At 38.0% G+C, this 24,846-nt stretch overlaps 1 protein-coding gene across 1 annotated transcript in view; it reads left to right on the forward strand.

The window, feature by feature from the left end:
• LOC134535042 (uncharacterized) overlaps positions 1 to 20,512 on the forward strand; it is a 168,431-nt gene extending 147,919 nt beyond the window's left edge. The window contains exons 91-105 of the mRNA XM_063373878.1: positions 676 to 757; positions 1,937 to 2,442; positions 3,227 to 3,385; positions 4,635 to 4,934; positions 5,558 to 5,741; positions 6,994 to 7,150; positions 8,588 to 8,669; positions 12,370 to 12,538; positions 12,945 to 13,149; positions 13,786 to 14,069; positions 15,445 to 15,632; positions 16,240 to 16,407; positions 17,304 to 17,447; positions 17,954 to 18,032; positions 19,700 to 20,512. Of these exons, the coding sequence (XP_063229948.1) occupies positions 676 to 757; positions 1,937 to 2,442; positions 3,227 to 3,385; positions 4,635 to 4,934; positions 5,558 to 5,741; positions 6,994 to 7,150; positions 8,588 to 8,669; positions 12,370 to 12,538; positions 12,945 to 13,149; positions 13,786 to 14,069; positions 15,445 to 15,632; positions 16,240 to 16,407; positions 17,304 to 17,447; positions 17,954 to 18,032; positions 19,700 to 20,074 (3,082 nt within the window). The 3' untranslated portion in view covers positions 20,075 to 20,512. The remainder of the gene's footprint in view (positions 1 to 675; positions 758 to 1,936; positions 2,443 to 3,226; positions 3,386 to 4,634; positions 4,935 to 5,557; positions 5,742 to 6,993; positions 7,151 to 8,587; positions 8,670 to 12,369; positions 12,539 to 12,944; positions 13,150 to 13,785; positions 14,070 to 15,444; positions 15,633 to 16,239; positions 16,408 to 17,303; positions 17,448 to 17,953; positions 18,033 to 19,699) is intronic.
• Positions 20,513 to 24,846: the final 4,334 nt, after the last annotated feature.

Raw genomic sequence — 24,846 nt, forward strand, 5'->3', positions numbered from 1 at the left:
GTCATTATGTCCATTATGCCTTCACGTGTCGCCGTGCAGCCATGAGAACCACCTTGCTTGCGTCGCAGAACCAGTCGCTCGGCGCGTCTTAAATATACTCTTCAGCCGCGGAGGCCGATTCTTCCACGAAGCCTCTTCGACAGCAGCGCCCCACATGCAAGTGGCGTGAAACAAACTAAAACCTCGCACTAGCCGACAAAGATACTTCACTTGTCTCTGTAGTACAAACTAAACTGTCATCCTGGTTAAAATTTAAATATAACAAAATAATACATTATATTTATTGTGTAAATAAACATAAAAACAGTAGCAAAATTAACAGAACAAAAAGATTTTAAATACTGTAAATTCATCAATAAAAATATATCAGCGTTGCTAACCACTGCAAAAAAGCACTCAATTATAAACAAAGTAACTGGTAGGTTACACCGCCACCGAGAATCTAATAAGAAATAATGTTGTTGCTCCCAAAGTTCTTACTAAAACAGTTTCTTGTTTACTTATGATTATTTATTAATATATTTATGATATCAATTAGGAAATAATGTTTTGCATTTGATTTTTAGGTTTGTCGAAGTGTATGCCACTTGATTCAATGAGCACTAATCTCTGTTTAGATGTATTAAAGATATTTTGCTAAATGTTAATTTTTGTGAATTTGTGTTTTCTCAATAGTAACAACGGGTCGTACAACACAGTTCTAAGGCTCATATCTAGCATATCAGCAGCACTTCACTCACAAGATCAACACAATAAGGTAAAAAAAAAAAAAAAAACATAACTCTTTGACATCTCTCTTGAGCCCTCTAATCTAAAAATAATTTTTTGGGTCTAGTACTCAAGATGTACATGTAAAAATTTTTGAGAGCAAAAACCACGATAAAAAAAGGAAACATGATTAATTTTAAATTATTACAACTTAAATGTCATAGTCATCTGTATATTGCCTTTTATTGTAATGTTCATTGAAAATTATTTTGTGTCAATTGGTGATAGTAAGTGTTCAAAGGCACTTGACAATGTGGCAAAGTCAATTGATGTATGTAGTATATTTACAATGTAGAGTACAGAATGATGAATAGGCCATTTGAAGATTCATGAGCTATAAGATCTGATGAAGACTAAATTAAAATGCAGCTGATGAATGGGAGTGTAAACTGAAGCAGATCAGTTTAAAAGTATTCAGATTTAGGAACTATGGTTGAAACAAACTTGCTGCTTAATGGTGTTGAGAATCATATTTGATGCAGAACAGTCAATTAGTTTAAAGTTTGTAGCAATAAATGAAGAGATATGCAATCAATAGTTTCTTTATTTATTTTTGATAATTATTGCAACTCTGCATTTGTGAATTTATATGTCTTGGAGAGTCAGTTTATAGCAGGCCAAGTGATGGGAACATTGTACAGGTATAGTGGCACTCGTGCACAGGGGCGCAACTAAATTTTAAAATGGGGGGCAATATACCTTTTTATAAAGAATCATGTATCCCCCCCCTATTGAAGTTGGGGGTCCGGGAGTCCTCCCCCGGGAAAATTTGTATTTCAAGGTGGAAAATGGTGCTATTTAAGCAGTTTTATTATCTAAAAATTGATTACACAGCACTTTCTTTGCCCCCCGTTTGCCCCCACTTCAAGGTTTCAGAGGGGGGGGGGGGGCAAAATACCCTTGCCCGCCCCGCCCCCCCCACCTGTTGTTGCGCCCCTGCTCGTGCAGAGTAGCTGATGAGTCATAGGACAAAATTTTATGGTTTTAATGTTTTTTTTATTATTATTTGTAGACATCTTAGCTCTTGCTGTACAGCATTTGTTAGGAGTAGTTTTGTGAATGGAATATATACACACACACATCAGTGTTATTTTGGTTTAAGCCAATGATATCCTTTGTGGTTTACGTCATTTTATTTTCTCAGAATTGGCTCTGTGATTTTTTTCAGCTGAGAGAGTTCGTGGAGAGTCACCAGGAACTCCTCGGCACATCGGCCTCGACGGCGCTGAGCTCCGCCGAGGGCAACCTCCGGTGGCTGTCGACGCACGGCCCGACGGTCGTCTCCTGGCTGCAGGAGCAGAGCTACCGCCTCCCGACGTCCCTGCGGCCGGAAACGTATGTCATCCGTCTGGCGCCTGACTTCGCCACCTTCACCTTCGCCGGCGAGGTCACCGTCACCCTGGCGGTCGTCGAGGCCACCGACCGCATCGTACTGCACGCCAACGACCTGTCCGTGGACCGCGGGAGCATCGCGCTGTCGTCCCTGTCCGGCGGCTCCGGCGCGGGTGTCGTCGACGTGGTCGAGGACAGTCGCCGTCACTTCCTGATCGTCAGGCTGAACCGCAGCCTGGCGGCGGGCGAGCGACTAGACCTCAGCATCAGCTACACCGGCCACATGAGGGACGACATGTACGGCTTCTACAGGAGCTACTACCACCTGAACGGCCAGAGACGGTGAGGTTATGACTCAATTGGCTGAACGTATCTGTTAACAGAAGCTCTATGACGATTCCTCGACCTTCATGACTTCATACAAATGTGTTCAAATTCGTATGTAAACGTATGTAAATATATAAAAAATAATGTTTTCATCAGCCTAATAAAATATTTTGCAAATTTATATCCCCATGTAAAAAAATTGTGACAACCAAATATGATAAAAACATTCTTTAAACTGTAATATACAACTTTTTATTAGCTGCATATAGTTTACATCATTCATTCTAATATTATCTTTAAAAAAAATACATAAATATATTTAATCTCGCAAACACAGTTTTTATGCTTAAATCTTACTAAGTTTCTGGCTACAATTGAATTACTGTCCTTTGAAATAACCATTCTTATTGTTTTGGTACATGTACATACATAATATATTGCTGTCAAATCAAGAAAATGATTTATTTTTCCCGGTCTTGTTTCCGCTGTTTCTCAGCAAATTAACGGGTACCAAGAACTGCAAACATAAACCCAGTACCGCTTGTTCCAAAGAAAGCTTGACATCTAAACCTTCCCCTCCCTCCCCCTCATTCAGCCCTTTTTTGTCCCTTTTTTCATGCGCCGATTTTTATCTGTTTACGATGACATCATTGTGTGCACTAGCCGCTTGCAAATAGTGGTTCTGTCCATTGCTAAGGAGATTCGGTGCAAAATAAATACAAATGCCCAACGTACTTACAAAATGACATGTTTAATTCGTTGTAGGTTTTGTGGAACGTGTTATGTGTGCGTGTTGCAGGTGGATAGGGAGCACACAGTTCCAGCCCACTCACGCGCGGCGTGCGTTCCCGTGCTTCGACGAGCCAGCTTTCAAGGCCAAGTTCAACTTCAGCATATCCGTGCCCGCAGGTTACCATGCCCTGTTCAACACCAAGAGTCTAGGCTCGGATGAATCTGAGTAAGTTCGCGTTTCTTCTTAACTGCTTGCTAACGTAATTTGTACATGAACAATTTTAACAGCTTATCAAATGCAATATATTTCACAGTTTTATTTTGTGTCTTATTTAATCGGTTAGTTACAAGTCAACTAACTTCCAAGTCTTTTAGCACAATTGAAATGTCAGTCTTTTATTCTTACATGTAGTAATTAAAAACTTTAATATGTAGGTATTTCCTTTCTTTAATTTTTCAATATTTTATATAGTGTTCAACATTCTAATATACTTTTTTTTTTTGCACTTCTTTGAGACCTAGTGTCCACTAGTTCACCTTTTATTATGCCTGTTGGTCTTTTATTGTATTTAAATTTCCCTAGGTTTCACGTAATTTTAAATTTGTATTTTTTTACATGGATTTTTTTTTTATTTAAATTTTTCCATGTTAGGTAGTTGCAATTTGCCTTGGTGATTTTTTGTTTAAGTTAGTCCAACAGGCAAAAAGTTTTTGGAATGATCCAGTAGGTTATTTATGTGAAAGTAATGTAATTTATATTTCAGTGTTGTGAACTTTAGGAACTATAAGTATTTTCATAAATAGTAATTTTTATAGTTACATGTTTTTATAAGAACTTTTAGCTTGATTATATGTTGGACTTGAATTTGATTGTGATGGATAGTGACATATGAAGGTGCTGGGGAAAGAGGCCAGCGAGGGGAGGGAGGGTTGTAACAGAGCGGTGGATGCGGAAACGTGTATGTGGCGGACGGATGAACTATGCCGCCGTCAAATAGCTGATAGGCAGGCCTATGTGTGATAATTCAATTAACAGGTATTTTCACATGAACTGTTTTCGTGAGCATAACCGTAGGTGAATGGGATCTGCGCATATTGCTGTGGATTTTCTTAGCTAAAGACTTGTACTTTCTTTCCTATTAGGTAAACACAAGCAATATAAAAAAAAAAATATATTAAAAATATTGACCAGATCTTCCCGCGTGTCTGGGCTCCGAGGACTTTTGCCCTCCCTTCTCCCCCCCCCCTTCCCACTTCTACCCATTCAAAGGCCCTCACTGCTGTGCAGGAACTCTGCTAGTGATGGAAAGTGAGAGTTGCAATCCGTATTCTGGTTTCTCATCCTCCATTTTGAACGTCTCAGGTTCCTCCGTGTAACATCTCTTTTGGGATATACTCTGGTGTACTCTGGTCTTCGTCACCTGGCAGAGCTAGGGCGAGGAAGGGTGGTGACAGGCCGCGCCCGTGCCGTGCAGGATCTCCGCCGACGGCAGGAGGTGGGAGCGCTTCGAGCAGACGCCGCTCATGTCCACGTACCTGGTGGCCTTCGTGGTGTCGGACTTCGTGGAGCGCAGCAACGCGGCCGGCAACGTGTCGGCGTGGCAGCGGGCCGACGCCGCCCGCCAGGCGCAGTACGCGGTGAACGTGACGCAGCCGATAGTGAGCGCCATGGAGCGGCTGGTGGGGCATGACTACCAGCTCGGCAAGCTGGACCAGGCGGCCATCCCGGACTTCTCGGCGGGCGCCATGGAGAACTGGGGGCTCGTCACCTACAGGTGGGGGCTCGTCCTTCAAGTACAGTGCATTCACATTACCTATGTTTGTACATTACACTGATGTTTATGGTATTACTCTTCAGAAATATTGATGGCCAGCCTCTACCATACATCGAAAAATTAAGTTTCACTGGATGATACGATCAGTGGCGTAGCCAGGATTTGTGTATGGGGGGGTGTTAAGAAGCATGGCCCCCGCGTTGTATTAAAGTGGGGGGGTCCGGGGGTCCTCCCCTGGGAAAATTTTGATTTTAAGGTGTAAAATAGTGCTATTTTAGCAGTTTTCGGTTCTTAAATTTAAATATTGTAATGGTAAAAATTTCAATATGAAATTTGTTTGAGTGATGAATAAGAAATTAATTAAATATTTGGTGCTAGAGGGGGGGGTTGAACCCCTAACCCCCCCCCCTAACCCCCCTGGGTACGCCCCTGGATACCATGTGTTTATCCAGTGCTGATATTTTTCGTCTTCCCCTATCTATCTCTTCCAGATACATCATTGTACAACCTCATTTTCATAATTTTTTTTGAATACGGCTTGTATATTGTTAAACTATCACATTTCAGTAAAGTAAAAGGGAGGGAAGGAAAAGGTACAATCATGATTACTCTGTTTTGAAAAGGGAACGCCTGATCCTGTGGGACGAGGAGGTATCGACGACAGCAGACAAGAGGAGCATCGCGACCGTTATAAGCCACGAGGTTGCCCACATGTGGTTCGGGAACGCAGTCACGTTGCTCTGGTGGTCCTACACGTGGCTCAACGAAGGGTTCGCTACCTACTTCCAGACTTTCGCCACTACGCTGGTGAGCGCAAGCGTGTGGTGGTCTCGGTCCTTTGTCTTGCCTTGCGCGGGTGTACTTTTGTCTGAAATGTTTTTAATCATTCTGATTCTTGCCGCTTGCCGATCATAGGATGTGTATACCAGGTACAGTAATTTTAAGTAAAAGTCAAGAACATTTTAAAAATGAAATATTAGCCTTTATTATTACCAGTGGATCAGAGAGCTGCACTTGTATTTTGGTCTAGTAAATTCATTTATGTTGTACATGTAAAAACATATGCAATCACAGAGATCTATTTTTTATATTTAAATTTATCTTTGTATGAAGATAATATCCCTGGAAAAATTTTCTAATGTTCATAACCATTTGTTTAGTATAAAATATTTAATGCATTTTAAAATTATATTAACTTTTTTGTAATTTTAGATGCATAAATTTAAAAATAGTGGATGTTAATTAAGTCCGATTATCCATGTTTCCACGCTGTCTTTCTCCAGATTTACCTGTTTGCTGTTAGTTTCACATTCAATCAATACATAATACAGGCAAAGGCTGGCAAAATTAGGGAAGGAGTAATTTCTGTAGTAAAATACATTTACGGTAGTCCTGCTTATCCAGATGACCCCTCTCATCCTGATATGTGGTTAATCCGGATGGGATTTTGAAAAAAAAATTGAATCACACAGATATTTTGTTTTGTTAATCCTACATCAATGTGTTAGTTAAAAATTTAGGATTCCTTATACAAAAGTATAACAACTAAAATTAAACTGTAAGAATAGTTGTATTGTAGTACATGCATTTTAACCAATTTCTGTTTAATCCGTACTTTCGGTGGTTCGGGCAGGATTCGATTCCATATAGTCCATGTTAGCGGGACTTTACTGTATTTAACTGTTCCATTTCGTGTATCCTAATTTATCCCCTTGATATGATAGGCTGATGGTACGATCGTGTATACATTGATTCTGTGGTACATGATGCTTGCTGTTTTAATTAAGAATGTAAAAATATCCTGCCCAAACAAAAGCCTCGAATATCACCTACAATATAAACAAATAATGTCAGGTCTTGTGGAAATTCTTTCTTTTGTGTTCAAAAACAAGTTTTTGTCATGTCCAAGATAGTTGACATGTTAAATTAAAACACCAAGTATCAAGTACCACAGGATTAATGTAGACAGGGTCATGCTATCAGGATGAAGGGATAAACTTGGATACATAATTTTTAATTGCCAAATGACTTGATCTCTTTTATTGTCTCCGATGATTAGGTGGAGACTGACTGGAGACTTGACGAGCAGTTCGTCATCCTGCACCACCAGGCGGCTCTGGCGTCCGATGCCCGCGAGACTTCTCGCCCGATGATCTACGACGTCAGCACTCCATCGCAGATTGCTTCTGTGTTCGACTTTGTCAGCTACGCCAAAGGTGACTGTCTGATGCTTGGTGATTGTCTCATGCCTACTTTTCGCGAATGTTTAATAGCACTGTACTTTATTTAAAAGCCAGAACCTGTCAAAACTCACAATTTTGTTTTAATTCTTGAATGAATATTAGTATCAAAATTAAACTTTATCAATGCTCTAAAATACAGTAGATTCCCAATTATTTGGGTGCAGGTTATCCATTTTTTTGGGTTAACCGGGCCATATTTCACTTTCATAAACAATGAAAACAAAAATAATTTTTTTTCTATTAATACACAATGGCAACAGTACTTGTTCTCTTACCTCAATAGCTATTATTTTTTTTATTGCATAATTATTTCCGACGATGCCCAATTGTTCAGCAAACGTTTATATTCTGCCATCCTGCATGTCAGCAGCAGCTCTAGAGAGAAAAGCCAGATACTTTCAGGGCTAGTTAACCTTGCACCACTAGGATGCGCTAGTGGAAAATCATAGCAAACAACTAGTCGGGAATCATGTTAACAGGTTGTATAATCTTTCTAATAATAGAAAACGTTGAGTTTTATTATTTTTAAATTCTTATTAGAACTGAAATATATCTCGTATATTAATAACATTATTATTTTGTAACTCAGAAACGTTGATAGCACCTACATAGGAAAAAAAAATGTTTTCCCAAACCATATTATTATGTAAACAATGCGGTACGTGAATTTTTAAATTAATTTTAGGTTGTTTAATCTCTAAATGTTATTCAACACATATTTAAATGTATTTATACATTATATACATAGATATTAGTAATGTAAATTAATTATTAATTTTAATGGGAGTAATGTCTTGATTAATATGGTCATCAGCAAGCTGTTTGGAAAACAAATTATTTTAATAAAATACTCTTTTATGGAAAAAACTTACTTGACAAGCGCTCTGTTTTACTGGAACGAATTAGGGTGTTACAATATTGTCTAAATAGTTGGGATAAAAAAATTTAAATAAATTTTTTATATTGCTTTAACTGTATTTTTTGGTTATCCGTGTCATTATCCCAGATAATCGGGAGTCTACTGTACTCTAAAATAGATTTAAATGTTAATGATTTACCATTTGTAAATGTTACAATTTAAAATAAATATTGAGGATTATAAATGTGATCAGGTAGTGTTTTTGTTAATTCACCCTTTGCTATTACTTAAATAAAATATTATCTATATGCATAATAATATTAGTTGAGATCTCTGTTTTTTATATTGTTTTGTGTCTACATTTTAAACAACTCACTTTGTTCTCAGTGATTTTTTTTTTTAGTTTAAACAATTTGCTTTTACAAAAGTTACAGGTAACTGATAATCTTGGACTTCTTTATAAGTTTCATTCCTGGTTAACAATTTTTTGGATCATTTTGTGGAGGAACGGCCAAATACAGCAATGGTTTTTTTTTGTACTATTTATTCAGCGGCATCCGTGATCAGGATGATGGAGCACTTCCTCACACGAGATGTGTTTCTGAAAGGCCTGCACAACTACCTTGGGACGCAGTAAGTTGCACCTGTGTTTTCATACCATGTGCGTCTCTCCTGAGGACGGGAGCAGATAGCAGTTCCCGAAACGTCGCTTGTTTCTCTTTTGAAAAACTATTGTGTTTGTTTCGTCTTTTCGTTTTGTCGTGTTTTTGTCTCGTTTCAACTGTTGTGCTGATTTTTTTTTTTTGTTCAATATTTTTGTGCTGTCATCATTTGTGGGGGTTTTTATCATTCTTTTCTGTTTTGGAAAACTATTGTGTTTGTTTCGTCTTTTCGTTTTGTTGTCTTTGTCTCGTTTCAACTGTTGTGCTAAATTTTTTTTGGGTTCAATATTTTTGTGTCGTCATCATGTGGGGGGGGTGGGGGGGGGGGGGTGTTTCGTTCTCATAGTATATTTTTATTTGTTTTTCTTTGTTTGTTGACCATATTCCTGTAACGAAATATTTTGTGGTGTTTATATCCTGTTGACAACAGAAATTTTTGCTTAGTTTGTGTTTTTTGTCTTTTGGGTATTTTTATTTATTTATTTATTTATTTATTTTCATTTTTTTAGTTTTCTTCTACAGAAAAAGTGCTTAGCAATGTCCAAAAACTTACATCAAGTCATGCACTCCCATTGCACAAATCTTTCAAAGATAATAGCAGTAAGTGTTGCCATTATAAAAAGCTATTTTACAAAATGTACATTGATTGACAATAACTTAATTGTTTTATAATTTTCTGCTTTTTCAGAAACAATAGAGGATAATGGATTTAGTTGGCAAGATTTGACCCATCCCTTTAAGATGGATGTTGGGTTTGGTGTTTTAAAGAAATACTGTGAAACCTCGTTAATACGATATTGGTTAATCCAAAACCCTTGTTATTGCAAACCTATTTAAATCCCCGGAAACATGAATAGGATGTTCAGTATTAATTTGTTTGTATATTACGAAATACCAGAATAATATGGAATTCAAAGTTCCATTGTGACTCAAAACTAGTTTTGTTAATATGTAAGACCTGATAATACAAAACGTTAAAGTGAAACCCCACATTTGCATTCTCGGTAATTACGTTTCCTGCAATTAATGGCAATTTTTTAGGTCCCATTTACGTGTCATTAAATGCAATACAGTATGTTCCCTCAAATTATACCACGAAAATTACTTTCTTCCTGCTAATCACGTCTCGTTTACTACGTAAAAACCTGGTTTTTATTTACGTAGAACTCAGTTGAGATTTTCTCACACAATACAATTTCCCATCAAAAATGATGAAATGTTTTGATCCTGCCATTTTCTCTGTAATATGTACTATGTACGTTATTATTCCTGATGTTGAAGTTGCTCAAAAACTTAGTTTCTAGTTAAAACTGGGTTTTTCCTTCTCTCTCTCTTTCTTTCAGACACATTTTCAATTATCTGTTCCGTCGCTCCAGTGAGCACTGTTTGGCATCATGTATGGTTAGGTTGATGCCTGTATAGAGTGTGTGCACGTAGTTGAGTAATGATATTGATATCTCACCAATTGCATTCCGTTCATGGACTCTGTCTCTTGCTTTCGTGGATAAGTGTGTACTACGACGATACTTATCGGTACACTATGTTAGTTCTGTGTCACATTTTGGTCATGGTTTTTGTTGTCATTTTGTTTTAAGTTGATACAAAAATTTTTGGTTCATAATATTTATTTACTAGTTATAGAGGATCAACTAAAATTGAGATTAAATGCAAAAGTAAATTGTTTGTATTATGTGTAACTTCTCGTTCAAAAACTTTACAAACACCTAAATTTTTTGTACGTGCTTTTTGAACCATGTAATTCAAATAAAATTATATAATTTAATCATAAATAAATTTAAACTTTTTGTGGTTATTTCTTATTTGTGTCCTGTATTTTGGGCATGGCTTGAGTATTGATGATATATTAGAGGAGTTTAGGAGTTTTCCTCAATTTACACTTTCCTGCAATACAGACACTGAAATTGGACAAAGCCACACAACTGTTCAAAGCAAACCAAATCGTTAATTTCTTTTAGCCAAATATTCTTAGTGATCTATTAGCTATGTAATAAGGTGTAGAAACATACCATTAAAAATTGTAAATTATTTAGTGTTAACTTTTACTTAAGAGTATGCACTTATGCAGGTTTGTAGTACGTAGTACAATATAAATTCACATATTTTTATTTTGTTTTGGCAATATGTGCAAATTATGTATGTGCAACGTGGGAATGTATTGTTATTACAAACCTTGTTATTACAAAGTGGTTAAATTTCTATCCAGTCAGGTTTGTATTAATGAGGTTTCACTTTAGGAATATGATTTGATAAATGTGTGATTATTGTAGATAATAAACATATTTTGCAGTTTTTATACCTATTTTTCCATAGCCTAATTTGTAATAATACAGTAGAACCCCTGTCATACACTTTTCAACGGAGGGCACAAAAATGGTGTATGATGCGGGAAAGTGTATGAAAAGGGAATGGCAATAATAAAAAAAAATTTCAATCTAGCATACCAGCCCAATGTCAGATTAAACTTAAATACATAATGTGTAAATAATTGCATCATATTAATGAAAGATATGAATTCATCATTATATATACATATAATAAAACTACCAGAAATGTAAAATACAGTCCATAATCAAGTAAAGCAGTCCTTTCTTGGAGAGGGGAAAGGTCACCAAGCCTAAATTAGAAATAAAAAAATTAGGCTATTGTAAAAAGAAAAACAGAAATTTTTGCTGGTTTGTTTCATTTTACAAACAACTTTATGCAACAGAAACAATTTTCAATAAAATTTTAACTTGAGAAACGTAAAATATAAAACAATCCAATCGTAAGAAAACAATAACAAACAAGTATATTCAGTTCAAAGATTAATGAATGCACAAAATATGAGATCCGTGCCTTGGTAAATCGCGTGCACCATTTTCATAATCATTCGCGCCACTAGTCTCGCTTGGTGCTGGCCATAGATGCTAATAGCGAAGTGCACAGTCTTTCCGATACTATCCATATCTATGGTGCGATAAAGTTATTTTCTTACGTTTGCAAAGGTAAACAATGAACGTTTTTCAAAATAAAAGCATTAAAACGTAATTTATCAGGAGGAATATAACAAAAAAATTTGTGAATTTTAGGACTTTTCCGCTTCGTAAAAACGTATGAAACGGGAAATTAAAGATTTTATAAGTGTATGTTCCGGGAAAGTAAACCATTGTAAATATAGAACTTTCGGCGGGACCAAAATTAATCGGCGTATGACACGGGAAAATGTATGAAACGGGAACGTATCATCGAGGTTCTACTGTATATTTGTGTTACGATCTGCAAACCACAAATGTGACAACATTAAAACAATTATTATACTTGTTGGTTTGTAAATTGTTTAAACCTTAACTTTGACTCTAGTGGTGTATCCCCACTCCTGTTTTTACCTGTATCCAGTTAGTGCGTGTATGTCGCCGCCATTGCCGTTTGTGCAATGTATACCATTTGTAGTTAAATACAATCAGTATTTAATTGATCAACACATTATTATCTAAACTGCATATGTCCAACAATACGGTACTTAAACTTAATTACAGGGCAACACTGATACTGTAAGTATAGTTTTTCTTACAGTTTTGGGCCATTTCAAAAATCTGAAGGTGTTTTGTTGAAATTCAGTGTATCACAAGTAGTGGCTGTGCATGTACCAATCAATATTAATTTTTTTCCAGCGCTTACGGCAACACGGAGCCTGACGACTTGTACTCCGCCCTGCAGAACGCCAGCAACTCGACTGAGGTCAGCGTGAAGACAGTGATGGACACCTGGACCACCCAGATAGGCTACCCTCTCGTCACAGTCACCCGGGACTACAGCACGGGGGTGGTCACTGTCGAGCAGGTGAGAGCTAATCCACTCTCGATCCCACATTATCTCCGCCTTCTTCGAGCACACAATCGTGGCTGCTTTTCCCAAAATGTGCCTTCTTTTTTTTTTTAACACAGTCATTATTCCAACAAACTTAAACACCACTTGTAAAATTCTAAGTTCTTCAGCATATATTTTTTTTGTAACAATTACTACCTGATAATTTAAAGTATGCAGTTGGCTGTGATTGATAGCACAGCTGAAAAAAAATGTAATTAGTTATTACTTGCACTGGCTTGAAGATTAAATTTCTTGAATTCGTAAACTATTCGAGTGAGAGTTTAATTGATAATTTCTTGAAAATACTAAAATATTTTCCATTGTAATTGTGGACCAGTCAAGCGCAGAGTAACAAGTGAGTGTTATTCCTCCTCCCCAGGAACACTTCCTGCTACGAAGGAGCTCGTCCCTCGCTGACGGCCATGATTACAAATGGTGGATCCCACTAAGCTGCACGAACAGGACAATTGCCAACTTTGCCGACACCGCCCCGATTACGTGGCTCCCCGCGGACCGCTCCCAGATCTCCGTGAGTGGTGTCGCTGCCCCTGGAGACTGGCTCATCTTCAACCTGCAAGAAACAGGCGAGTGAAGGAAATATTCATTTAAAAGTACTGCTGAATGCTGAGACCATGAAAAAGCCTGTCCTTGTAACTGGCTATTAGAAGAAAAAAAAGTTTCTAGATATTATTTAACATTATTGACTAGTATAAATATTTTTCGTACCCAAATCTTATTTATGATTACATTTCACTCATTTCATAAAATTGCCTATATTCTCTTAGTAAATTCTTTAGACTTTGTGAACTAGGTGGCAATTAAGTGTGTGAAATTTCATGACTAGTACTGTTTGCCTATGCTTATTCAGAAATTTCAGTAAAGTTCTGGAATCAAATGAAGAGTATTTGAAAATCATCAGTGTTTAAAAGTATTTTTTGGTGATGGACGTTCAAATATATGCAAATAATAAGACAAGCAATTAATAATTTTATTATTATTTTTATGTCAACTATTTTCAGTGCCAGTTCGCTAAGGCAGCACATTCGAGTCATTAAAGTTGGACCCGACAATCAACAGTTCTATTCACCTTGTGAACACAAAGGCATTACCAGTGGGTACAGAATTCATAATCTTGTGGGTCATGTTTTCCTACAACTTATTTCCGCGCAAAAACTGTGTTACGTTGAAAATTGTAACTTTAATATTTGACATGTGCTCAGGCTACTACCGGGTGAACTACGACCTGGCGAACTGGCGGCTGATCACGGAGCAGCTGAGCGGGGACCAGTGGGACGCCATCCCTCCGGTGAGCAGGGCCCAGCTGCTGGACGACGGCCTGAACCTGGCGAGGGCCGGCCTCCTGGACTACGAGGTGGCCCTGAACCTCACCACCTACCTCTCCCGGGAGACCGACTACGTGCCCTGGTACTCCGCGCTCTTCGCCTTCACCTTCCTGGACGCCCGGCTGAGGGGCGCTGCCCCCCAGGACTACCAGCTCTTCACGGTACCTACTCGACAATGAACTTGTCTCTGCTATGTTTTATATTAAAAATACAGTAAACATTTTCACTGTAAGGGTCACCCTGGAACATGGGTCACACCATAAATCTGTCTCCAGTAGAATACAACTGAAGTCTCATGGTCTGTGTCTCAGCTTGTTTGGCACGGGTTCTTCGGGTTCTTCATTTCTCCTCTTTTCATCCTTTAAGGCCTAAGAAAATACTATTTTTTTATACTTGTGTTTCTCTTCCCGCCTATTGGATTTTTCTTTTTTTTTTACCCGTCTACCCTTCCACAAGAGAGAGAAGAGGGCACGCTGCTCAATTTCGGAGTGTTGCAGTAGAAAGCGTGGGAAATCCCACGCCAAAAACAATGTTTGGATACAGTTGAGTCGCAAAAACCTGTGGAGACAGACACGTGATGATTGGGTACGCTGCCAGTTCACTGGCATTTACAACGATGAGAGAGGGAGGGAGAACCATACACACTGCTGCATGGCCACGTGAACTCACTGACTCCCTCCACTTTCTCACTCCCTGCCTGGTTTATTTTTAGGTTTTCACCTCTTGCAGAGCACCAGCCCTGCGGCAGACAGCCACGTCATTTACCAGCAGCCGGCACATGGCCACAGTTCATGATATTTAACACATAGTACATACATTTTGGTATTAACTCCATTCTAAACAATTAATTAAAAGGTTAGGTTTTTGTAATCCAAATAGAGTTAAATACGCTGATAAATTAATTTTATGGTATTTTGTTTCCTTTGGTTTTTATGGTCTAATTTCGGATTTATCGCAATTCACCATATAATCTTGCCCCCAACAAGTTAAAATGTGTTAATAATAAGACAAAAACAACATATGTGTGTGTGTGTTTATATATGTTCCTGAAATAGTTAAACATTTTTTTTTATTTAATGAAATGTGTAATTACGGTTTTTATAATTTTCTTTAGTTATTTTTAGATTCTTGTAATTCATACTGTATGTAAGGAATTTGGCATCTAGCAGTCAAAGGGTAATTTTCTCTCATGATTTAGTTTTTATTATGCACTTATTGCCATTTCCATAATCTAAGTACCAAGTGTCAGATGTTTTCTTCAACTAATGCTAAGATGTTAGGTTACAATTGAGTATCGAGAAAGTCAAACTACCTGACTCGAAACCGCTCGTAGCATGCCGCTTCTTTGATCACCATTGTGTTTCTGCTATGTGATTTTGAATCAGTTCTATCAGGAGGTCCTTTCAGTATCAGCAATTATGTGATGAGAGTGTGAATGTAAAATCCAGCACGACACAGTTCTTCAAGTGAAAGTGTCTCCCAGTGTAGGGTGAGAGGTGTTGTTTGCACGTGGCTGCGGTGTTGTGTTCTTGGCAGAACTACGTCCTCCGGCTGGTCGAGAGCAGCTACAGCTCCCTGGGCTTCGCCGAGGGTCCGGCCGACCACCACACCGCCAAGCTGCTCCGGGCCCTGGTCCTGGGCTGGGCCTGCGACCTGGGCCTGGAGAGCTGCGTCTCCTGGGCGAGGCAGCAGCTGGCTCTGCAGATGGGCAACGCGTCACACACGTGAGGCTCCGGCTCCCTGAATACCAGTAGGGACAAAAGTGTTGGGGAAACGTCTCAGTTGTGGTTAGAATCATAAGTTGAAATTTTAAAATTATTATACTCAACTTTGCTACAGGCTTTTAAAACTTATCTAAAATAAAACCAAAAGTTTTGAGATATCCAGACTCTGAATTACCTGAGGGTCTTGGGTGACTCTGATAAGCTCATGAGTTCAAACCCAACACTTCGGCATGCTCAAATTTACGAGCACTGAGTGGTTTGAAGACCACTATAATCTTGTAGGTCCTCTTGCCTTAAGCCTCGCAAATAAATAAATTAAAAAAAATTTATTGTTCAATTAGGTGTTCTTCTATTTTAAAGTACTTTTTAAAAAAAACAGTAAGCATTAACCATAAATATGAAGCAGTTTTACTTTTTTTTTGAAAATGCTTGCTTGGTTTCCAGCTGCTTCCGATCATTCACACTGCGTCAAGAGTAAAATGTTTTCGCTTGGAGAGTCACGAAGAAAATGAGTGCCTAGTCCTGTAGGTTGTTTTCCTTGGACATCCTGGTGAGTACGAGGTCACTCTTTTTTTTTTTTTTTTTTTTTTTCCTTCCTTCCCCCCAGGATCTTGCCGGACGTGAGCAGGGTAGCGTACTGCACGGCCCTCAGGCACGGCGGAGTCGATGAGTGGAACCACTTGTGGCGTCGCTACGAGGCGTCCAACTCCGGCACGGAGCAAGTCCTGCTCATCAGTGTGTTGGGCTGCACCACCAACGAGGTGATCATAAACAGGTACGTACTGCATGCGAGTTATTTTCCAAGTTCGCAATTTCAATGAACCTCATTCATTACCTATATCATCATAAATTTACGCGGTACTTTTTAATGCAGTTCCTGAAATTTTAAGCATCTTGCTTTTGTATAGTTTAGCAACAAGTTACCATTTGTGCTGTTTCTACTGTGTTATTGTTAGGGACAAGATTATATGATGCATTGTTATAAAGCCAAAATAACGCCGAAAAGCTTGTCAATACACCGAAATTCAAGTTAATACACCATAAAGCAACATAAAAATCATGAAATTAATCAGAACTCAACTTAGATTCCAAATAACTTAATCTTTTAAATGTTAAGTTCATTGAATGTAAATTATTTCACAAAGAAAACTACCGAAAAGTATGTAATAAATTGATTATGGGGGAAAAAAGTGACTTAAGTTTTACATTATGCCGTTCGTACATTTTACAAACGCACAAATACTTGCCGATTTATTTTTATTGTTCCCAGTCATAGACATGCTTATTACAAATTATTATATTGTAAAAGTGCATCATGTATCAATCAAAATGACACTGTTTTGGTGAAGTAAGTATCATTGAACAAGTAAATGTCATATTTGTTGTAAATTTTTCTATCTTATGAATAAACAGAGTTTATAAAAATTAAGAACAATAAAACCAAAAAAAAAAATGGGATTGGGCTAAAAATAAAACCATAAAATCTGCCCTCTTCGTTTTATAATTCATGTTATTTAAACTAACTTGATCCTCTAAAAACATATATTATACCAAAATGTATATAAATTCAGGCCTTTTTTTTTTTTTTTTTTCAGTTGTTTATAGATTTAATTTCTGCAATGTCAACAGTGTTTTTCCCCATGTGTGACGTATTTTTGTGCATGGTCGCAGATACCTGAGCCGCTCTATCAGCGAGAACTCTGGAATACGCAGGCAGGATGCTGCCAGTGTTTTTTCGGCAGTTTACAGCAACCCAGGAGGGCTGGACATTGCCCTTAACTTCCTCATGAACAACTACAAGAGTATTTCAGAATTGTAAGAACCATAGTACATAATGAACACTTTCAATCATGCTGAACTATCACATTAGACCAAAAATGTTTTGCTTGGAAATTTAAAAAAAAAAAATTGCAAAGCCTTATTTTAACCATCAACATACATACCAAGTTTCATAGCTTTAGTTAATATTCTATTAAAATAATAATTTATGCTTCATCTAAAATATTTATGTTTTCTTGATTTAAAAATCTGAACATAATCTTTTTGATGATGATGTAGTTCACACTGTTGTGACATAATTTTTTTTTTTTAATTTAATTTGTATTTAATGTGTATTTGTAAAAACAAAATCTTCTTTTTTTTATATATGTGTGTGTGTGTGTGTTTTTTTTTCTTCTTCTGGATACTATAAATGTCCAACTTGTTTCATTTACCAACGGCCAACGCCATACAAAAATTTTATCTTCCTCTTTAACACGTCCTTCGTTTTAAGTGTGGCAGTACATGTTATTACTTGTGAGCGTGCATTTGTGTTTTTTCAGCTATGGTGGCATGAACTCTATCGGGAATATTTTGACGGGAATCGCTGCACAGCTGTCAAAAAGAGAACAGGCAGATGCGGTAAGCAACTACCATAATGTTTTTTTGTTCCATTATCAGTGTACATAAAAAAAAATTAAAACAAAAGCTATTTTATAGCATGTGTAAAAAAAAGTTAGAAAGCTATAATTTTTTAGATGCAAACATTTTATGTTCCATTACACTACTTTATTTCCTTATATATTACTGATTACTAGGGTTGGGCCAATCAAATCCTTATATCCTCAAATACTATTAAAAATTCTTATTATTCAATGGATTCAATATTCGAGGAAAAAGATTTTAAAAAATATCAAAAGGAAATAGAGTAAATTTAAAAATTTGACACCGATAACCTTTGATCATGTCAAATTTTTTCTTCATACAATATGTACTGAGTTGAAACTGAAATTGTGAAGCAACCATTTAAAGAGTAGAATGTTTCAGTGTCATCGATAATATTTTTAATTTATTGTTCATTATTTTATTTTTACCTTTGACACCTAGATATGGATTCGAATGGTATATTCACGTACTGTCTGAGATTCAAATTCGAGGTTCGGATTCAAGAAAATTGTGATTCAACCCATCAGTACATCATATCATGGTGTCATCGCCTCAGACACATTGAGACCATTTGCAGTTTCTGTAGAAAGCCAGGCCACTAGAGTGTGCACGTGTTACAGAAAGACGTGTGTGATTACACAAAGTCATAGTACGAAGGTGAGCAGTTGCAGTCAGGATATACAACATACACCACGCGTCTGAAAATAAATTACCTCATTTTTTTGACTAAATTTTAACTATGGTTGTATAGCCACAGCAGTTTAGTGGGGATCTGAGTTTTATTCCCTGGAATTTTCGCAAGTGTGAAACGTGGCTGTGGCGAGTTTTCTTGGGGTTCTCCCATTTGTTCCATCGATGCTCCATTAGCATCACATCTCCCCTCATCATCTTTAATGACATCAATGTCAACTAGATGTTAAACTCAAACCATTTCATTTAAATTAAGTATGGCCACGAACCCTGCACAGAGATTAGGCGATGTTGGTTTGCTACCAAAAAATACATTTCAAAATACTGTAGTTGTTGGAAACAAAAACTCTGTCAAAGTCATAAAATTTAATATTGGCAGAATATAATAATGTTTTAATAAAATAAAAAAAATTAATGTAACCAACTTGGCGTAAAGCCTGTTGTTAAGACAAATGACAAGATCTTGACTCAAAAACAACTTTGTCAAAGCAAAATTATTTTTTTTTATTTACAGTGATTTAATTGGGTGAATCAAATATTATTTTTTTAAGAATCCTGAATGGGTAGGGATCCTCCGGTGACATTAATCGCTGTGGCTTGCATGACCACAATTAATTACTTCCAAAGTGGTCAAGTGGGTTGTTTATCTTCAGTAATCTTGCGAGGTCTTGACACCTCAAGTTTCTGTGCATGATAGCGAAACAGTAAAGCTCATTGGGAGGGAATTTTTTAAGTTTTCATTTGTTTTCTCCTCGGTTGTTAAAATCTCTCGCCTCCCACCAAGTCAGCCCGAATTCGATTCCTGCGGGTCAAACTCAAATTTTTTTCCTCCGGAGATCCTTACATACCTTAGACACTGTTTCCATTCTTGTCTCGACACTCCCTGTTGCTTTAAACAACCCCTATGTGGACGAGGCTTTGAACCGTAGTTGATCATTGGCTCGTTTCCGCAGCTGAAGCGGTTCGTGGAAGCGAACGGGGAGGACCTGGGGACGGCCCTCGACTCGTCGCGGCGGGCGCTGGAGTCTGTGGAGGAGAACCTGGCGTGGCTCGCCACGCACGGCGAGGACATCTTCAGCTGGCTGCGGCACGAGGAGTCGATTAGTACCACGACGACATCGACTACGACAACCACCACTCCATCCACCACGACATTGACTACGACTTCGACAACCACCTCGACATCGACTACGACTTCGACAACCACCACGACCACGCCTACCGCCCCCAGCACCACCGCCCCGTCAGCGGGCAGCCGGGTCACGGTGAGCCGCGTCTTGCTGAGCATCCCCTTCGCAGCTGCGCTCGTCAGGTTGGCAGCGCTGTGAGCATCCACGCTGGCTCGCACGATTCGCAGACAGGCGGCGTCACACACGACCTTCCTCATCCGACTTATGGTCGGCCGATAGAAATAACAAAATCAGTCAATATAAAAAAATATTACACGTGTATATGTTACAGTACTATCCAGAAAAAATAATAAGTGGTTTGACACAATAAATATGCTACTTAAGAACTTTCAAACACTATCTGTTTTGAAGCCCAGCTGTACTAAACTCCGTAAGATATTGTAACCTAAACAATGTGCCAAGCTGCCAACTACCTATTCTGTGTTTCTGTATGTGCATGAGAGTGTTAAGTGCAACAGTCATTTTGTACTTTCTTTGTAATTACTATTGCAAACGTTAAATTTTGTACAAAATAAAATGTTATATTTTTGTATTTTGTGTGTGTTCAAAGTAGAAATAAAATATTTATGAGTGTTATAATTGATTCCATAGAGTATGTTATGTACAAAAACCAAATTTTAGTATTTTTGCTACTTGAGAAAGACTGTTTTAATGTATAGTTGACACATTTTGTCAAATGTATGATTTATTTTGCTACCGATCTTCATTGTGTAGTAACTGCACAAAAACTTTACATTTGATTAGACATTTATGTTTTTACAGTGGCCCACATCACCGTATTCTCAAACCACTAATAAAATATCTCGCCACAGCAGAATAATTTTGCTGAGTTAAAATTAGTAAATTAGAATTTTCTGCTAACTAGCAAATGTAACATCATGTCTCATATTTTTACTTATAATTGTATTGGTCAGGATTACAATTTCCTCCTTTTTCTTACATTTCAAGTGCTTTCTCTATTATTTGCCATCTAATACTTAAAATGGTTACGCAATATCGTAGCGGTTTTCCTAAACTGATGTGACAGATCTACCAATATTTCCACCGATAAAGGAGCTAAAAAAATAATGCATACATATTTTAGGTGTAAGACAAGCTAATTACATCTGAATGGAAATGTATCATAAACACAATTGCAAACAAACCTAATTTAGGTAGTGCTAACTTCAAAAAAAAATTTCTGTTGCAAAAAAAAACTTGAGTACAAACACAGTACTAAATATTTGAACATCGATGAAAAATACAATAACCAAACACATGGCTAGCAGACTCCTGGAGCGAGTTGAGGCCGTATTCCTGCGTAGTGTGTCATCTCACTCATCTCCACAAGTAATTACCTACATCGGTTGCAGATGGTTTTAGGAAAAGTTGTGTTTTATATCCCTGGTCAAGGTTTTTTTTTTTAATTTTTTTTTAAACACCTCATTGGCGCTTTGAAACAGTGGTTAGGCCTCTCACTCCCACGCGCCACAACCAATTATCATCACATTTTGCAAGCCCAGTAATTACAAAACCAAAATTCAAAACCGACAAATGCGCACTATCTTCCAAGGCTGATGCACACTCTCTGCGTAATCAATCTACAAACTCTGGCAATTGGAGCACAGGGCAGGCATTACGACTGAAGCAGCTCACACTGGGATTGAAACCAGTTTTTTTTTTTTTTTCAAATTTCATCTCATTTATTTCCTCCCTCTTCTTTATTCATCGCATTGCCCTCGGCAGTGTGTGGGTTCGAGTCCGCATCGCGATCCTGCCAATAGAAACGAAATTTAACAACAATTTAGAAGTAATTTCAGTATCATCTTTTTTACATACATCCACACATAAACCCCATTTCACAACCAGAGTTAAGAGGTAGTGGGCCGCATTCTGCGGCCTGGAACTCTTCGCGGGACCTTGGTTCGATGCTCGGCTCTGGCACACGGACCATGAGGCCCACAGTAAATGTGATGACAATACAGTTTGCGGCACACTGTCGCAGTGTTGTCTGATCCAGCAAACAGTCTGAGCCCTGATAATCAACTGGATATTCTAAGATTCGAGATCGGCAAGATTTGTATTACAAATACTAGCAGTTATGATGTAAAGAATAAAGCTCTAATGGTATCAATATTAGTGGGTGAAAGCTATCAGTGATATCTTTTCAACATCATTCAACCCAGAAAAATGTCTCATCAATCATAAAAAGCAGTATGTTCTAGATAATTATACCTGTCAAGGCTCTCAAGCACTGATAACATAACAACCCAGCATTTGTGCTGTGATAAGAGAGGCTGTTATTAATCTTATTGCTAGTGTTGATACGTTAGTTTGTTTTTCACATTGATTGAATATCAGACTTTAAAATGTGCCGAATTACAATTGTTATTAAAATAATAATAAAAAAATCTTATGTGATTTAGATAACTGGTGAACCAGTTTACAAAACTATCAGGTTAACTCTAAGGTATTAAGTTATCAAAATACTGTATTGTCAGAGGTTCTTTATATGTATGCAAAATTTCAACACATTCAGATTTGGAAAAGTGGGTAAGAATTGAATGGAAAGTTTTAATTCCGACATATAGGTCAAGCTAATAAAAGCGTGTTAAAAAAAAGAGTAATTTGTTGAGCTTAGTCTACTGAGGAAACCAGCTTACTTTTAGCACAACTCCTCTTCTGTTCTAAAGAAGAATAGAGGAAGCTTGAATCTAAGCATCAGAATATCTAGAGTGATTATCACCCATTGTGATATCCTTGCTAAAATATGTGGATATTTCTATCATACCTACTACTTACAGACTCTAGAATATTTTGTAAGAGTGTTGCATCTAAACAAATCCTACCTATTTAAACACACATTTTAAAATGTGTTACTGATACTTAATTTGCATTTGTAATCTAAGTTCTCATGTGTAAAGAACATTAAATTGGCATAAAACAGAATTATTTGACAGGTTTTCCTATGTGCTTTTTACGATTGGTTGGTTTTTTTTTTTATTGTTCAAAACAAACTCTTGATAGATTTCCCCATGGCTGAACCATGGTTTCAAAGAATAGACGCTGTTGTGTCACAATGAAGTTACCAAGTTGCTTAACACAAATACTTATATAATGGATAAAGCTGAACCATTTTAAAACTGGCTTTGTGCTTATGGCCTTCAGAGCGTTGGCTCACAAGGTTCTCGCGTGCATTAAACAATGGCAGTGCATACGTTGAAGTCATTTCAAGACAACAGTTACTTACATGTGTTAATTATAGTCACTGAGCCCTCTTTACACACTGCATTAGATAAGTTGCTGCAGTGACTGTGGTGAAGCTAAAGTTGAGTTGTTTAATTCCTGTCTTCAGTTCTTCCAGACCATTGTGCCAGGCTAAAGTACAGGTAGCCAATGTATTAATTTATGAGACTGGAAAACACAGTGACATTAGCTAATATGGAAGTGTCGCTGGCAATCATACTTGCATCAAGTGTCAGAATGAACTAAACACAAGTTAGGAAGATTTAAATTATGGTTAACCAAGGACGATAGTATTTTTTAAAAGAATGAAGGGGAAAAACTTCTCATTTCTAAGGAATTAAATTGTAAACTTTAATGTATTTTTAATAAATAATTCTTTTGATTATAATTTGGTGATATAGGCTACCTTTACAGCTAAAATATGCAAAAACACAATGACATTATGAAAAATTTACAACAGCATAGGTAAAGAAAATTTTAATGCACAGGAAAGTCTACATTTAAAAAAAAACTAAACCCATATAGTTAATGATTTAAAATAAAAAATTTATCTCGGACCAGCATGGAGATTTGAACTGCCGTCACCCGGCCTCTGTGGAAGGCCCGGGAGGTACCTGATGGGCGCTATGGGCTGCTGTTGTCCGGGGGGGCGCCAGGCTAGTGGGACGCTAGGCCGTTGATGGTGGGTCGTGGGTCCTCTGCCCCCGCATGCCCCGCCAGGTACGCGGCTTGAAGTCTACCCTGAAATCCCCTGAGGCCGCTCGGCTGTGTGGAGGACGGGGTGGCGCGAAATGATCGTAAGCGACACCGGTTATGTTGATTTGCGTTTAATTAACGGATTTCTCTCCGGTGGTGCGCATGGGTGCCTACTCAGTACTCCCGATGCGTACTCTACGCGGTGGCAGAACCGCTACAAACACTATGCGAATGCGCTATGCGGCGTCTGAGCCGTTGTACAGTTAGGCATTAACATACGTTGATTACAGAACAAAACATGACACTAATATGACACGATGAATTCGTCGCGGCAGTCTCGCGGGGCGCGATTACGAGTCCTCTGGAGACGGCCAGTACCGAACGTTAACTTTCTGTGTTCGGGGGCTCAGTGAGCGTGGCCCCAGGGACGTCGGAACGTTTTCATGATTGTGGGGGGGGGGGGGGGCGAAAAGATGTATCATACTTACCTCAGTCCTAGAGCGGGGGGTCCGGGGGCCCTCCCCCGGAAAAATTTGTAATTTTAGATGCAAAATTGTGCTTTTTAATGAGTTTCCGAACCAAAAAATTAAATATACCATTCCAGGAATTTTATGACGTAGTATGTATTAAATACTACTCTGACAGTAGATGTAGTACAATTTAAATACAACACCATCTAGGAATTTGCAATCATTTTACAGTACATTGACAATCATAAATTTGGTTTTCTAATCAATGTGATCACCAATGCAACGTTTCCAACTACTGGTTTCTGAAAAATACTACTATGACCAAACATTTATTCTGGGAAAAGGAGAGGGGCGAAATGCTACTCTCGCACCCCCCCCCCCCCCCCCCCCCCCCATGCATAAAGGCACGGGGGCGACTCGCCCCTGCTGCCCCCCCCCCCCCCTGTTCCGACGTCCCTGCGTGGCCCTAAGTTACACCTTACACTTACTTGAGGTTGCAGCCGGCACGCGTATGAGCCG

The sequence above is a fragment of the Bacillus rossius genome, chromosome 8, assembly GCF_032445375.1.
Source record: "Bacillus rossius redtenbacheri isolate Brsri chromosome 8, Brsri_v3, whole genome shotgun sequence".
NCBI classification, from domain to species: Eukaryota; Metazoa; Arthropoda; class Insecta; order Phasmatodea; family Bacillidae; genus Bacillus; species Bacillus rossius.